A 13,717-nucleotide genomic window follows, 5' to 3' on the forward strand; every position below is an offset into this window, starting at 1 on the left:
ACCAGTCCCGTGGGAGACCAGGCCAGCCCCTGCCTCCCTACAACCTCCTTTCAGAGAGCTGTAGAGGGGGATTAAGTCTCCCCTCAGCCTCCTCTTCTTTTGGCTAAACCACCCCAGCTCCCTCAGCCGCTCCTCGTTACAGACCCTTCACCAGCTTCATTGCCCTTCTCTGGACATGCTCCAGCATCTCTGTGTCTTTCTTGCAGCGAGAGGCCCAAAACTGAACACAGTACTCTAGGCACTGATGAGGCCACACCTTGTACAGGCACTGCCCTAGTCCTGCTGGCCACATTATTCCTGATACAGGCCAGGATGCTGTTGAACTTCTTTGGCAACCGGATGCTGTTGACCTTCTTGGCCACCTGAGCACACTGCTGGCTCATATTCAGCCGGGTGTTGACCAACACCTCCAGGTCCTTTTCTGCCTGACAGCTTTCCATCCTCTCATCCCCAAACCTGTAGCACTGCCTGGGGTTGTTGTGACCTAAATGCAGGACCCAGCACTTGGCCTTGTGTCAGTTATAAATAATCTGTTCAGTTTCAGAATAAGATGATAGAAAACTACTGTGAATACAGGTAATATTGTTTGAGCAGTAAAACAGTGTTATGCATCTTTTTCGTGTTTGGTTTGTTTTTAACATAAATTCCACAAATGGTGTCTACTGTTTTTGATTGTCAGGTTATCTATCAGTTGTGTGCCTGCTCTGACACGTCAGGTCCAACTATGAGATATCTGAGGACCAGTCAGGATTTCTTATTCACTCAGCTGCAGTATTTGCCATTTTCTATCAAAGGTAATTTTTATGCCAAGATAAGACTGTGCATAATTAAAATTCAATGCATCTTTTGACTCCCTAGGAATCATAGAAGAAACATAGGTAGGGTTATTAAACTGAATTAATTACTGCCTCCGCTAACCTTTTAATTCTGCGGAGATTGAACTCTGCCTGTTTAGGAAGTTCAGATTATTAGCACTGAACTTTTACAAAAGAATGTTAGTTTTGGAATGCATCAAGTCTCCAGAAGCAAATCCTATTCTGTATTTCAATTATCACTGTAGTTCTGTTAGATTGTGCTACAGGAAAAAATAAACATTTTGATTAAAGTTATTGTTCATTTTGGGTAAATGTCTCAGTATCTTCACGGAAATGATAACTGACCCTATTTTCTCATGAAACACTGCTTGCTCCACAACGGCTGTTAGTACAGGTTATATCCAGATTTTTTTGTGTGCATGTATGCTCTTAATTGCATGTATGTGTATGATTAGTTTTCACAATAACCACATGTTAATTTAATGGCTTTTGTCAGATCTCTCAGTCCTTTTGCCTCTTAAATGGCGAGCAGATAATAAGTAATGACATCCTCTAAAAGCTTTCTCAAATGAAAAATGCTTTCTTTGGAGTATAATATTGTTTATGTTCAATTTTATAATTGTTTCCTTATTCCCACCCAGAACATGAGATTTCGACACTGAACCAAATGTCTTGGCTGATGAAGACTGCGGCTATAGAAATGCGAGTGACATCGCTGACCCGCCAGCGCTCCCACACCCAGAGGCTGCTGCATCTGCTGCTTGATGACATGCCTGTGAAACCATACGTGGGTAAGAGTGGAGTCATGTGGGGGTAAATAAGCTTGAGAAAATGGAAATATGAGAGACTTTCTTGGAATTCATTTTTCTATAAGCTTGTGGCAGTTCATTTGTGATAGCGGTTCTGGAATTGCCACTGGAAAGATGGGAAGAAAGATGATGGTGGTTGCAGACTCCGAAGTGAAAGAAATCAGGGCATGGTTTTGTTTATCACTGCTTTGTCTGTGTTTCGTTCTTGAAACATCTCGGTGTATACAATGGTACAAAAAATAAACACGGTCTGTGGAGTAGGAGAGGGGAATATTAAAAAAAACCCAAAATTATGAAGTAATTTATTTTGGGATGCTTTCCGGAGTTGTTGCTGTGTAGAGGTGGTGGAGGTAAACAGTTTTAGACAAAGTTTTCTCTGTCTTACCTTCTGTCTGTCACACGTTTTCAACCCTCTCTCACAGAAGGTAGTAGCTACAGGTCAATTGGGCTTTTGCCATTATAACATCACAAAACCAGTATTTCATCCCAATGTGATGGAAAATGCAATGCTAAATAAAATGCAAGACTTCAGAGTTTCAGAACAGAGTAGAAGTGAATGAAGAGAAATAGAAACAGGTGGAAATAAAAGTCTTTACATAAAGAAAATAAACAGAGTAACTGGAAGATACCGTAATGGGCTACAGCAGTATGGTGTTTTCCCTCACTTTTATAGGTGTGGACACAGTCTCTTCATCCTTGTGGAGATCCGAGTACAGGAAACTGTGTCCAGATACCCTACTTATTTTGCAGTGTTCCTCCAGCTGCATTAGTCGTACTGCAGGGTGGGGTGTCTTTTTAGGTGTGTCTAGTACTGTCTGGTCTGTATTTGATAATTGGCTAGCGTCTGTGAGGTAGGTATTGCTTTGTATCTGTTAACAGTCAAGGCTGTATTTGTGTTAGAAGGCTTTCACGTGAAGGGTTTGTCAGTGTGTGCTCTATCCGTCTGTCTCTTTCAGTATTAATAAAGGAGGTGGTGTTTTTAACATTCATTCATTTTATGATGTTTCATTCCCTTCAGCTGATGGCGAAGGTGGGCTGGAAGATGAAAGCCGATCAGTCAGTGGGTTTCTCCACTTTGACACTGCTTCCAAAGGTCGGCATCACGGCTGTTGATTATTTCTCAGTAAAGGTTTTCTGATCCTGAATAGAGGGAGGGCCACTCTAGAAAGGAGACCTTGAAAAAGAAAATAATAGGCTTTCTCAACAGCAGCAGTACATGGAACAATTATATTTACTGTGGAATTCTAGAACCTTGATGTAGATGGTTGGAGTGAGTGAAAAATACTGTACTGGAAAGGAAGTGAGACGAGTCCGCGTGCAAGTGTGTATGGGAGGGCAGAAGGGCAGGGTGGCAGTCTATAAATCCATGGCTGACAGTGAAAGCAGCGAGACTGTTGCTAAGGCTGAGCATGTGTCTGTTTTCATGGCAAAGAATATAAAGCCCAAGTAACGTGTTGAGATTCCTTACAATGTTTCTAAGTCTCAACAAAAGATGGCATGGTTCTCATTGAAAACCAGCCTGCTTTTATTTAGGAGAAAAAATAAGAATCTTGTATTTGTAAATATTGGATTACATAACTGGAGAATAATACAGTATAACACAAATTAAGAATTTAAGGCTCTAGAAAACGTTTTTAAGCCCCTTACATAGATCGATAGCACTTTCTGAACATTTAATGTTTTCTTTTGAAACTTGCACATCAAGATTCAGGTTTACAAATGTGGGTTAGGCTCCTGCTGTCAAATCTTCTTTCCCCCCCCCTCCCCATCTGAATACAGTTTGAACTGATTTCCATTTGCAGTACGCAGGAAGATCTTGAGCATCCTGGATTCAATTGACTTCAGTCAGGACATTCCAGAGCCTCTACAACTGGATTTTTTTGACTGGGTTCAGATTGAGCAAGTCATTGCTAATTGTGAGCACAAGAATGCACGTGGACAAGTGGTCTGCAATGTCAAGGTGTGCCGTGGTCCGTGTTCTCAAGTTGCATGTGCTGTTTTATATCTTGATAATAATAATGATCAGTGTATTAATAATACTTTGAAACTTGCTTTCACATAGAAAGTATAGCTATTTCAGATATGTGTATAATTTATGCAAACTATTCGGATTAGTTTATTTCTTCTTCTGCATTGCACACACTGATTTCTCGTTTGTAACGGACAGATGCATCATTTTAAGACACTTTTAGGAAATACTTTCTATCTTAATGTTTTTCCCGTCTTGGAACACGCAAGTGGTATTGCAGATATGACATCTATCTTACATAAGTCACTGCTCTCCAGTGCACAACTACACAGTACTACGTATGTGTACGCAATTACAGACACAACATGGTTGTGTATTGCTGTAGTTCTTACAGGCTTTACTTATGAAGGTGTCGCATTGTGGTGTGTACGTGACAAGTGTATGATAAACAGTCCTGAAAAACTTGTGATCTGAGAGACAAGGGACAGAGCAGGAGTGGAATGTAATGTAAACATGATCTTGATTGTGATAGGAATACAGCTATGCCACATTACAGATAGGTTAGGTTGAGGTTAGATATATTAGGTTTAGATTGGATATCAGGAAGAAGATCTTCCCAGAGAGGGTGGTGAGGCACTGGAACAGGTTGCCCAGAGAAGCTGTGGATGCCCCCTCCCTGGCAGTGTTCAAGGCCAGGCTGGGGGAGGCTTTGAGCAACCTGGTCTAGTGGAAGGTGTCCCTGCCCATGGCAGGGGGTTGGGATTAGATGATCTGTAAGGTCCCTTCCAACCCAAACCATTCTGTGATTCTATGGTTAGGAACCAGCCAGCAATTCTGTATTGCCAAATGTGTTTTTGAGTTGAGAGGAAACAAATCCTTTCTCCACAAGAGGACTGTAGTGGAGGTGATGTTAGAAGAGCTCGTGAAAGGACAGAACAACTTAGGACCAGAAGGAAATGAATGACTGCAAAAGTGAGAAGTGCAGTGTGCAGGGCGAGAGAGAGAATAAAGTATGGGAGAAACCTAAAAAATGAGTAAAACTTATTTGAATCTCAGTCCTTCAGTTGCATCTGTCATTATGTAGCTATCTCCTAAATTCTTTTAGGAAGGAAAAATACATCTTCCTTGTCATTAAAGTTTCTTTTTTAACTTTTTAATTTCAGTACCTTCACAGAGTTCTGGTTGCAGAGGTCAACGCCCTTCAAGGAATGGCAGCAATAGGCCAGAGACCTTTACTTATGGAAGTAAGTATAGAAAAAGTAAACTACTGTTGCTGTTCTTGGTGGATTTCACATACCCTCAAGCAGTAAGCTTTCCTATGAAAGCTTGGGCATTTGAGTCCTAACTTAGAGTTAGTAATTCCTGAAAAAAAAAACCCCAAACATTAGAATTTGGTAAGATAACAAAGTGGTCTCTAAACAGTAAACCTGGAGTCTGCTTTTTTTCTCAAACCTTTTCCCTCCTCATTAGTGATAACTGCAGCTCCCACCTGACTGTCCTGAAAGCAGTACATACTTATGTCAAGATTGGCTGTTGACAAGTACAGTGTGAAATCTAAACAGCAAACCTGGAGTATGCTTTCTTTTTTTCTCAAACCTTTTCCCTCCTCATTAGTGATAACTGCAGCTCCCACCTGACTGTCCTGAAAGCAGTACATACTTATGTCAAGATTGGCTGTTGACAAGTACAGTGTGAAACAACCAAATCCATCTTGCCTTTCCCTCACAGGGAATTCCAGTTTGTTTCTCCTTTCCTCTATACAGCTACAGTTTCAGTGAACTTGGAGCTTATTTTCTGAGGTTCCTGCCATCTTTGAAATTTAGGTGAAATTGGTTAAATGGATTTGAAAGTTGAAGGATGAAGGAAAAATGACTCAGACTGAAATGGGAAGAAAATGCACAAACAGATTTTTCATAGTTGTTTTTGTTTTGATTTTAAGGTCTATGTTAGAAAAGAATTTTCCTGCCTAAATATTTTTTTTAACTACAAGCTTGAGACATTCATGATGGAAAAGTCTTATGTAACACAGCTCAGAAATGGATTGTCCTATCTTGTTAAATGTTTAGTAGTAGCTTGTTTCTGATAAACTGAACACTTACTTTCCCCTCCCTGTCAAGACTATTAGGAATAGATTAAATTGTCACCTTGAAATCTGTCTTTGCCATTAACTTCTTTTAGCATATTCTGTAACTCAGTTTCTTTGTTGTGGTTGCTCAGGAGATCAACACTATTCTGCAGTACGTAGTGGAGCGGAACAAGCTGCTGCAGTGCCTCCACGCTAAGAGACACGTCTTAGAGTCGTGGAGACAGCTGGTGGAAATTATACTCACGGCCTGCCCCCAGGATCTCATACAGGCTGAGGACAGGCAGCTCATTATCCGTGACCTGCTGCAGGATGTGCATGACAAGGTAATGCTGTGCGGGAAATCAGCCCTCTCCTTGAACTTTGTTGCTGTATCTGTGCATAGGAAAGAGAAATTACTCTTCAAGTAGCATTCTTGGTTGTAATAAAAAAAAGAATTGTCTGCCTTTAGCTTCTTCTGAGTTTTCCGATTGCTGCTACACTGAAGTTGAACACGCTGTCGATAGAGGGGATGCTCTGTATTCTTGCATGGCTGCTGTTGGACTATGAGCCGTATGTTGACAAATTTCAGAGACATTTGAGTATGTGTCACCCAGTGTGATGGTAGGCTGGAGAGGGTGTGTGGAAAGGAAACGGCCCATTTTGATGAGGAACGTAGGATAACTCATGGAAGGGATGAAGGCAAACAGTACTGCAGTTCCGGAGTTACTGCTTTTAGATGACTCACTGCAAATCCTACCACTCCTGCTTTTGAAAAATGAGAGCGTTGAATGAAGCTTCAGAGTAGAAAAAGTAAAGATTTTACAATTAGAAAGGCTTTTGGAAATGTGAGAGTTTGCTTTGCCTTAAAATGTTTAAAGTGTACGTTGTTTACTGCTAAATTGTAGTTGTAATTTTTGAGACAGATGAGGCAGCTTCTGCTGACCCAGCCGTTCTCAAAGACAAAATTTAATGAAGGATCCTTGTATTGTTTAGGCTCCTGGGGATTTTTTTGTGCTTTATTATGAGAGTTAAGCTCTTTGTAGTTCTCCTGATTAGACAAGTTGTGTTTTGAGAAATATATATGAAAATGCTATATTTTTTTCAAGCAAAAGGTAACCTTTTGGACTCTTGTTATTGTTGTTTACATTATTTTTTCTGTAGAAGTTACCTAAAAACTATTTTTCAGTGGAGTGGTGCTTTTCTTTTTTATGTGAACAAAATTAAAAAATGGGATACAAGGGAGGCCTTTGCTAGTCGATAGAATTTCCTGAAATCTTTACAAAGCAGAAACTTCAGACTAATTTTCTGTAATAATTTTTCATGAAGATTTTGTTAATTTGAGAAAACAATTGTCATTACTTTCTTTTGAAAATAATTGGTCTCTTGTATTTAAACAACTGTATTGCTTAAAAGGAAAGCTACTTGAGTGTCAGGGATAAAGACAGCGGGTTTATCTTTCAAATGATGAAGTGTACTGAAACAGGAAAGGCTACCTTCTTGTTAGTGTTTCTCCACATTGTCTTAAATGCTCCTTCGATGCTCACTTCTTTTTGATGCTCACCCCTTTGAGTTTTCTAAATTGTATCTGCACATTTTTATTGGAAATTCTTTTCTTAAACAGCTGTAAAGCCAGGAGGGTGTCAGTTGTTCTTTTCCTAGCTTAGGTTTAGATACTCTACTAATAAAGCAGCTTAAATGTCAGCACGTTCTTTCCCTTTTCTCTGTCCAAATTTAATTATCACCCTGTCTGTGATTTGTGTAAATAAACAAATAAATAAGGCAGGCTAATGGTCTTCTCACGTAAAATGTGTTCAACTCGTCCTTCTGAACAAGTTTCTGACACTACTGATTTTGATTTGTTTTAAGTAGTGCCATGTTAATGAAACCCTTGTGCATATGTAAATGAAATAGCTGTGAGAGGCTAAATTAATTGCTTTAGTAGCTCTGTAAATCAAACAGTCTTCTACTTAATTTTTTTCTTTCTTTTTTTTGCTTTTCCTCCTTCTGTATGAAGATCCTAGATGATGATGCAGCTCAGGAGTTGATGCCGGTGGTGGCAGGGGCTGTGTTCACCCTGACTGCCCACCTGAGCCAGTCTGTGAAAACTGAGCAGAAACAGCCACTTGCACTCCCTGTGGCGGGACAGTCCCAATATGTCCTGATGCTGGATGGTTCTTTTACCTCATCACCTGGCTCTGAGAGCATATCCATGGGTTTTGCTTCCATTGGCGACTCCTCCCTCCACATCATCTTAAAAAAGCTGCTGGATTTCATTTTGAAAACAGGTGCGTTGACCTTTGCAGCGTGTGTCGGAACTCCAGCTGCCAAGAGTAGAAAGATGGACCGATCCTGTTACTGCAGTGAGGATTTTTATTACAATTAAGTGGACCTTACGTGATGAATATAGATCTAAGTGATGTTGCTAACAAGAAAAATTTGATGAAGGGGTTATTATATTTTTAATCTGAACAACAAGTAGAAGAGATGTGTAAATATTGCCACTTCTTTCGAGCAGCCTAAACTTGCTGAATTTACTCACAAAGACATTTTCATGTGAACAGTAGAACTCTGACTTAAGAAATCTATTTGTTTTATTTCTTTCTGCCAGCATTGCCATAGGTAACTTAATTGCCAGTGAAAGAAGGTGTTTGGGGAATTTACCTCTACTTGGTTTTAATTATGAATGTTTCTTGTGCACAGGTGGTGGCTTCCAGAGAGTGAGAACACACCTCTATGGATCACTGCTTTATTATTTGCAGATTGCCCAGAGACCAGATGAGCCAGACACTTTAGAAGCAGGTATGGTCCAATTGCATCACGGAAAAGAGCAAAAAAATTTGTTATTTAGCCCTGAACAGTACAGTTTCTGCAAGCTGAGTCCCCTTCTGGAAGTAGCTAGATTATGTAGATAGAAACCACCTTACTCCAGGAGCCTCTGAAATTAGCTGCTTATGCTAGATAGTGCAAATCTTCCTCTATTCTGACCTGTCTGGCTACATGTGCATTCAATATGTATTGTTCTGCATGAGGATATTAAATTTCTGCCCTCCAGCACTAAAGAAGGTATTTCATTAGTGTCCATTTCAAGCTATTCATCATAGCTACAAAATTGCCAAAGGACTGGAGATTCCTTGGGCCTACTTGAGAGCAGTTACAGCTGCAGACATGTGTTGCCTCCACATCTATATGTACACTCATACCATAGTGATTCTATTAAAAGGAAAAAAAAACCCCAAATATTATTTAATATTCTTAATATTCTCTCTGTTCCTTTAGCTGAAGACCGCAGGGAGAAAACAAACAAACAAAAAGCATCACCCCTACCCCCCGTAAAATAAGCCAGAGTTGCTGCTTAACCAAAAGAGCTTATGATGAATATCACATTCTCTTTGTTGATGATTTAAATACTTGATTTGTCAGTGTTTCCACTTACTTCATCTTAGAGCTTGGACAGGGATTGAAAACCAAACTTGGGACTAGTACCTGTGCATGCAGGCTCTTCCTGCTATTACTTGATCAGCCTTTTGAGCTACAGTAGTGAAAATATCTTTGAATTTGTTGTGAGCCCTCTGTAGTTTATAGACGGATTTGGATTCAGCCCTTTCCCACTTGGCGCCTTGCTTACTTCCCTTCAAAACCGAGCGTGTTGGTCCCAGTGAACGTTCTTAGGTCTAACAGTCTGCTTAAAATCATTCTACAATTCAGCACACGTAACGTAGAATATATATTTTCCAGGGTGGCGTATGTATACAGGCACACACATCTTTTTGTGCTGGCTAGCCTGTGTGTGGTATTCAGCAAAGAGTGGATTTATAGGAAAACATTTGTCAAAAACCTTGCCCGTTGTTCGGGGCATTGCTGTTGCCAGATGGAGAATGCCCGGCAGGATGTAGCCTCGGCTGTACTGTAGCTGAGCTAATGCTAAGCTATCAGGAAGAAGTTCTTCCCGGAGAGGGTGGTGAGGCACTGGCACCATTTGCCCCGAGAAGCTGTGGATGCCCCATCCCTAGAAGTGTTCAAGGCCAGGCTGGATGAGGCTTTGAGCAACCTGGTCTGGTGGAAGGTGTCCCTGCCCATGGCAGGGGGGTTGGAACTAGATGGTCTTTCAGGTCCCCTCCAACCCAAACCATTCTGTGATTCTATGATCTTCGCATTTCTCATTTTTTGTTTTACTTGCTTTTTGCAGCTAAAAAAACGATGTGGGAGCGTCTGACAGCTCCTGAAGATGTGTTTAGTAAACTGCAACGGGAAAACATGGCAATTATTGAGAGTTACGGGGCAGCTCTCATGGAGGTGGTCTGTCGTGACGCTTGTGATGGTCATGAGATAGGCCGGGTAAATAAATCTACTCCTTTGCAATCGCTGCTCAGTTTGTTTTGCAAAACATTTTACTACTGTGCAGAAAATGGAAATTTCAGGAGATAGAACTAGAATATTTTTTGTAAATACTTAATCTCTTTTATGTTTCTGCCCTCCCACTCATCTCTCAAGCTGTTGAAAGTAGGGGCATGTGTGCATATTAGTTTTTTTTCTCAAAAGTGCTACATGTCCTGTTGTTTGAAAATAAGGGTAGCAAGCACTACTGCAGAAGACTATAGGTATGAACTGCTGTGGCATTTATTTGTTATTATTTTTAAATCATGGATTTACCACTTTATTTTCCCACTTTTGGTTAGGTTTGGTGAGTTCAGGAAGAAATATTTTCTGGTACTAACTTCAGTGGACAGGAATCTAGTCAGGATGCAAACTACTTTTTAAATAGCAGTAGGGCTTGTAGTAATCCTTCATTAAAGTATTTTGGCATAATTACTGTTCGACGATGTCTGTACTGTTTTGTTAAAGAGTAATAGGAAAAGGTAATAGGCACATGCTGTACTAAAACTTAAGAAATCTTATAATATTGTCCACATAAAGGATTGTGATCTAGTGCAGAAATGTGTTCTGCTTTTAAGAAGCTGTTAGAAGGAACAGCTTAGCACTTCCTATTTCTAGGCATTTGTTAGAAATCTCATTTATCTCATAGATTTAATTATGTTTTGATTTTTCCTTTTTCTGTTTGTTTGTTTTTTTACTTCCCCCATCCCAGATGCTGGCACTGGCTTTGCTTGATCGTATTGTCTCAGTAGACAGGCAGCAGCAGTGGCTGCTGTATCTCTCCAACAGTGGCTACCTGAAGGTGCTTGTGGATAGCCTGGCAGATGATGATCTGACTCTGCAGAGCTTGCTCACACCTCAGCCCCCTTTACTCAAGGCGCTGTACACCTATGAGTCCAAAATGGTAAGGATGCTTCAGGAACAAGTTTGTGCTATGGTGTTGTTTGCTCATTTCATTAATCGAGGTGGTTTGTCTATACTTCACATTGATTGAACTCCGAGAGATTTTACTGAAATAATAATGTTTGAAATCCTGTCAAAATCAAAAGAGAAAACAGTTGTAGCAAGTCTCATTGTGCATCTCCAGTACTTGTCCTTCTCTGCTCTAGGCATTCCTCACGAGAGTGGCTAAGAGTCAGCAAGGGGCGTTAGAGCTGTTGCGGTCTGGGGTGATTGTGAGGCTGGCACAGTGTCAAGTGTACGACATGCGACCCGAAACAGACCATCAGGGGTAAGTGTTGGTTCCCTGGCTGATTGTGAAACTGTGGTGTAGTCTTGGAAGCATCTGATGTCTTCATTTAGCCACAAGTCTTTTGAGTAAGTAATCGTGGGTATATTCTTTGTGTGTCTTTCTTCAACCTATCAGTTCAGTTTAAAACTACCTTTTATTGAGAGAAAAATCCCAAATAAGTGGCTGTGAAGTTGTACTTTCATGTCCAGTTACTTAGACTATGTAAAAACGTATTTGTTTGATATCTTGGGAATTGTCCCGTAATAATAATAATTATTATAATTATACCATTTAGGCTGTGATGTCTGAAAACCAGCCTACACTGTAAACTTATTTTAAGAGATTTGCAATTGGTGAGCAAAAATTGCAGACCTCGTCCTCCCCAGTAAAGCAGTAATGAGAGATCAGTGAAGGAAATGTTATTTCAGAAATATTTTATGATGTGTTTAAAAAAAAATTGCAGTTATATTTTGTTTGACAAATTTCTCTATGTGTTGCCGTGTCGTTAGTCACTGTGAGATGACCAAGAGAAGATCCCAGAGGAGGAAATTGCATGTTTAGGGGAAATCACCTTGGTTGATTTCCCCTCTGGATCCTTGCTTTAAGTTTACAGCTCTTAGGGACACACTGAGGGTGCAAACACTTGGGAGAAGTTAAAGACTTAGAGAAGTCATTTGCACTGTTTTTAAAAGTGCCAGTGAGAGGTATGAGACTCTATGAAACCTACAGGGCATTAGTAGAGGACTCTATCAGTCCTTTTATCTGATAAGTCAGCTTATCAGTTGCTTTAGAATTAAGGACACCTCTTCCAAAAATATTTCAGAATATTTAGTTTTATACCTAAGAAAACCAATGTCGTATTTCTACAACAAAGTAATCTGATTTCATGTGGTATAGTACAAAGAAGTATTATTCCCTGCTTGGAGAAAATGTCTGGCAACAACTTTTTAGATAAATTGCAGCGACTATGTATCATGAACTAGTTGCTTTCCAGTATAAACTCAATTCAAGTACAGACCTATCACTGAAATACCAATGTTTGCAGGTTCTTGAGGGTGACTGTAGGCTGAGGCTCTGCCTTGCCAGTGGGCTTCACTTTTCTTGCACTGTTTTATCTTTTCTGTTTGTTTGTTTCCTTTCTTCTTTTTAAACCTGTTAAGAATGTATGGAATGAGAGATCCCCCAGTCTTCATTCCTGCCCCAGTGGAACGTTATCGCCAGATTCTCCTTCCAGCTCTTCAACTGTGCCAAGTGATCCTCACATCCAGCATGGCACAACACCTGCAAGCGGCAGGACAGGTAAGTTCCAAAAGATGCCAGAGTATCACTGTTACTGCTCGTTCAAAGGAATTATGTGTCCTTTGGCTCTGAAAGTAAGCGTGTGTCGTGGTTTTTTTTTTTTGGGTTTTTTTTTTAAATCCCATCCTCACTGGTATGGGAGATCACTCTCAAATTCTCCAAAAGTAAAAGCATTGCTTCCCCTCTGCTCATAAATTTTGAGTCATTCATATTTTCCCTTTTCTTCTTGTGGAACAGGTTTTGCAGTTTCTGATTTCCCATTCGGATACTATCCAGGCAATCCTGAGGTGTCAAGATGTTAGTGTTGGATCTCTCCAGGAGCTGGCCTGCCTGACAGGAGTAATCAGCAAGGCAGCGTTGCCTGGTAAGAACTGCAGTTTTGAAGCCTCTCAGCCCCATCTGCATGAATCTCAGGCTTTGTTTTTGTAGAGAAATAGAAAGGCATATAAGGGAACATCTACTACAATACAGAATTTTCTTGACATGTAGGGCTCTGGGGAAGCAGAAAGAAATGTTAAATAATTGTTCTTGAAATAAGTAGGGTGGATGTGCAGTGGACATAGTGCCCTTATCAATATGCATTTGACTTCCCATTTTCTTTTCATCATACTACCTGATAGTAAGTCCTTTCTGTCTGTGAGAGGACACACAAATGGTAATGCCTCCTGCGTTACTGTTTATTTGGAAAAGCAAGCTTGCAGGGAGAGCTGCTGTGGATTAGCATCCTGATGTTTCCCTTGGCTGACTTATCTTCACAGGGGACTAATAATTACTGGGATGGACACAGCAATTCCTTCTGCATGCTAGAAGACTTGCTTACCATTTCAAACTAACTTCCCTATGTTCATGGCTTGCTTTGTTCAGGAGATATATCTGACTACAACAGAAAGGAGTGCAGAGCTGTAGGTTGAGCCTAAACGTTTCTTTGCTTACAGTACACTGAGCTTTGCACAGCAGCTGCAGTTTTCACACTAACCTGCCTTCCCCATCCCTCCCAGCCTTTTCTTTACTTAGCACAGCAGTGAGCTACATGCTCACAGGCATCCCCTAAGTAGCTGCATTCATAGCTGAATGTTTTTGTCCAACAACGTGCAAAATGTAAATTGTGTGTTTGGCTGAATTTTTTCATGTGTTTAAGTGTATATCATAGAATCA

General features: G+C 40.4%; 1 protein-coding gene across 1 annotated transcript in view; it reads left to right on the forward strand.

Annotated features, from left to right (window-relative positions):
- The window catches only part of NUP205 (nucleoporin 205kDa), a gene marked incomplete at both ends in the record, with an annotated part of 38,678 nt that extends 25,752 nt beyond the window's left edge, over window positions 1-12,926 (forward strand). The window contains 13 exons of the mRNA XM_010146883.1: window positions 680-794; window positions 1,457-1,606; window positions 2,643-2,717; window positions 3,427-3,584; window positions 4,757-4,837; window positions 5,811-6,002; window positions 7,673-7,943; window positions 8,359-8,457; window positions 9,845-9,993; window positions 10,745-10,936; window positions 11,142-11,263; window positions 12,424-12,562; window positions 12,800-12,926. Of these exons, the coding sequence (XP_010145185.1) occupies window positions 680-794; window positions 1,457-1,606; window positions 2,643-2,717; window positions 3,427-3,584; window positions 4,757-4,837; window positions 5,811-6,002; window positions 7,673-7,943; window positions 8,359-8,457; window positions 9,845-9,993; window positions 10,745-10,936; window positions 11,142-11,263; window positions 12,424-12,562; window positions 12,800-12,926 (1,870 nt within the window). The remainder of the gene's footprint in view (window positions 1-679; window positions 795-1,456; window positions 1,607-2,642; window positions 2,718-3,426; window positions 3,585-4,756; window positions 4,838-5,810; window positions 6,003-7,672; window positions 7,944-8,358; window positions 8,458-9,844; window positions 9,994-10,744; window positions 10,937-11,141; window positions 11,264-12,423; window positions 12,563-12,799) is intronic.
- Between the last annotated feature and the right edge of the window lie 791 nt (window positions 12,927-13,717).

Source organism: Eurypyga helias, unplaced genomic scaffold (assembly GCF_000690775.1).
Source record: "Eurypyga helias isolate BGI_N326 unplaced genomic scaffold, ASM69077v1 scaffold28332, whole genome shotgun sequence".
Taxonomy (NCBI): domain Eukaryota; kingdom Metazoa; phylum Chordata; class Aves; order Eurypygiformes; family Eurypygidae; genus Eurypyga; species Eurypyga helias.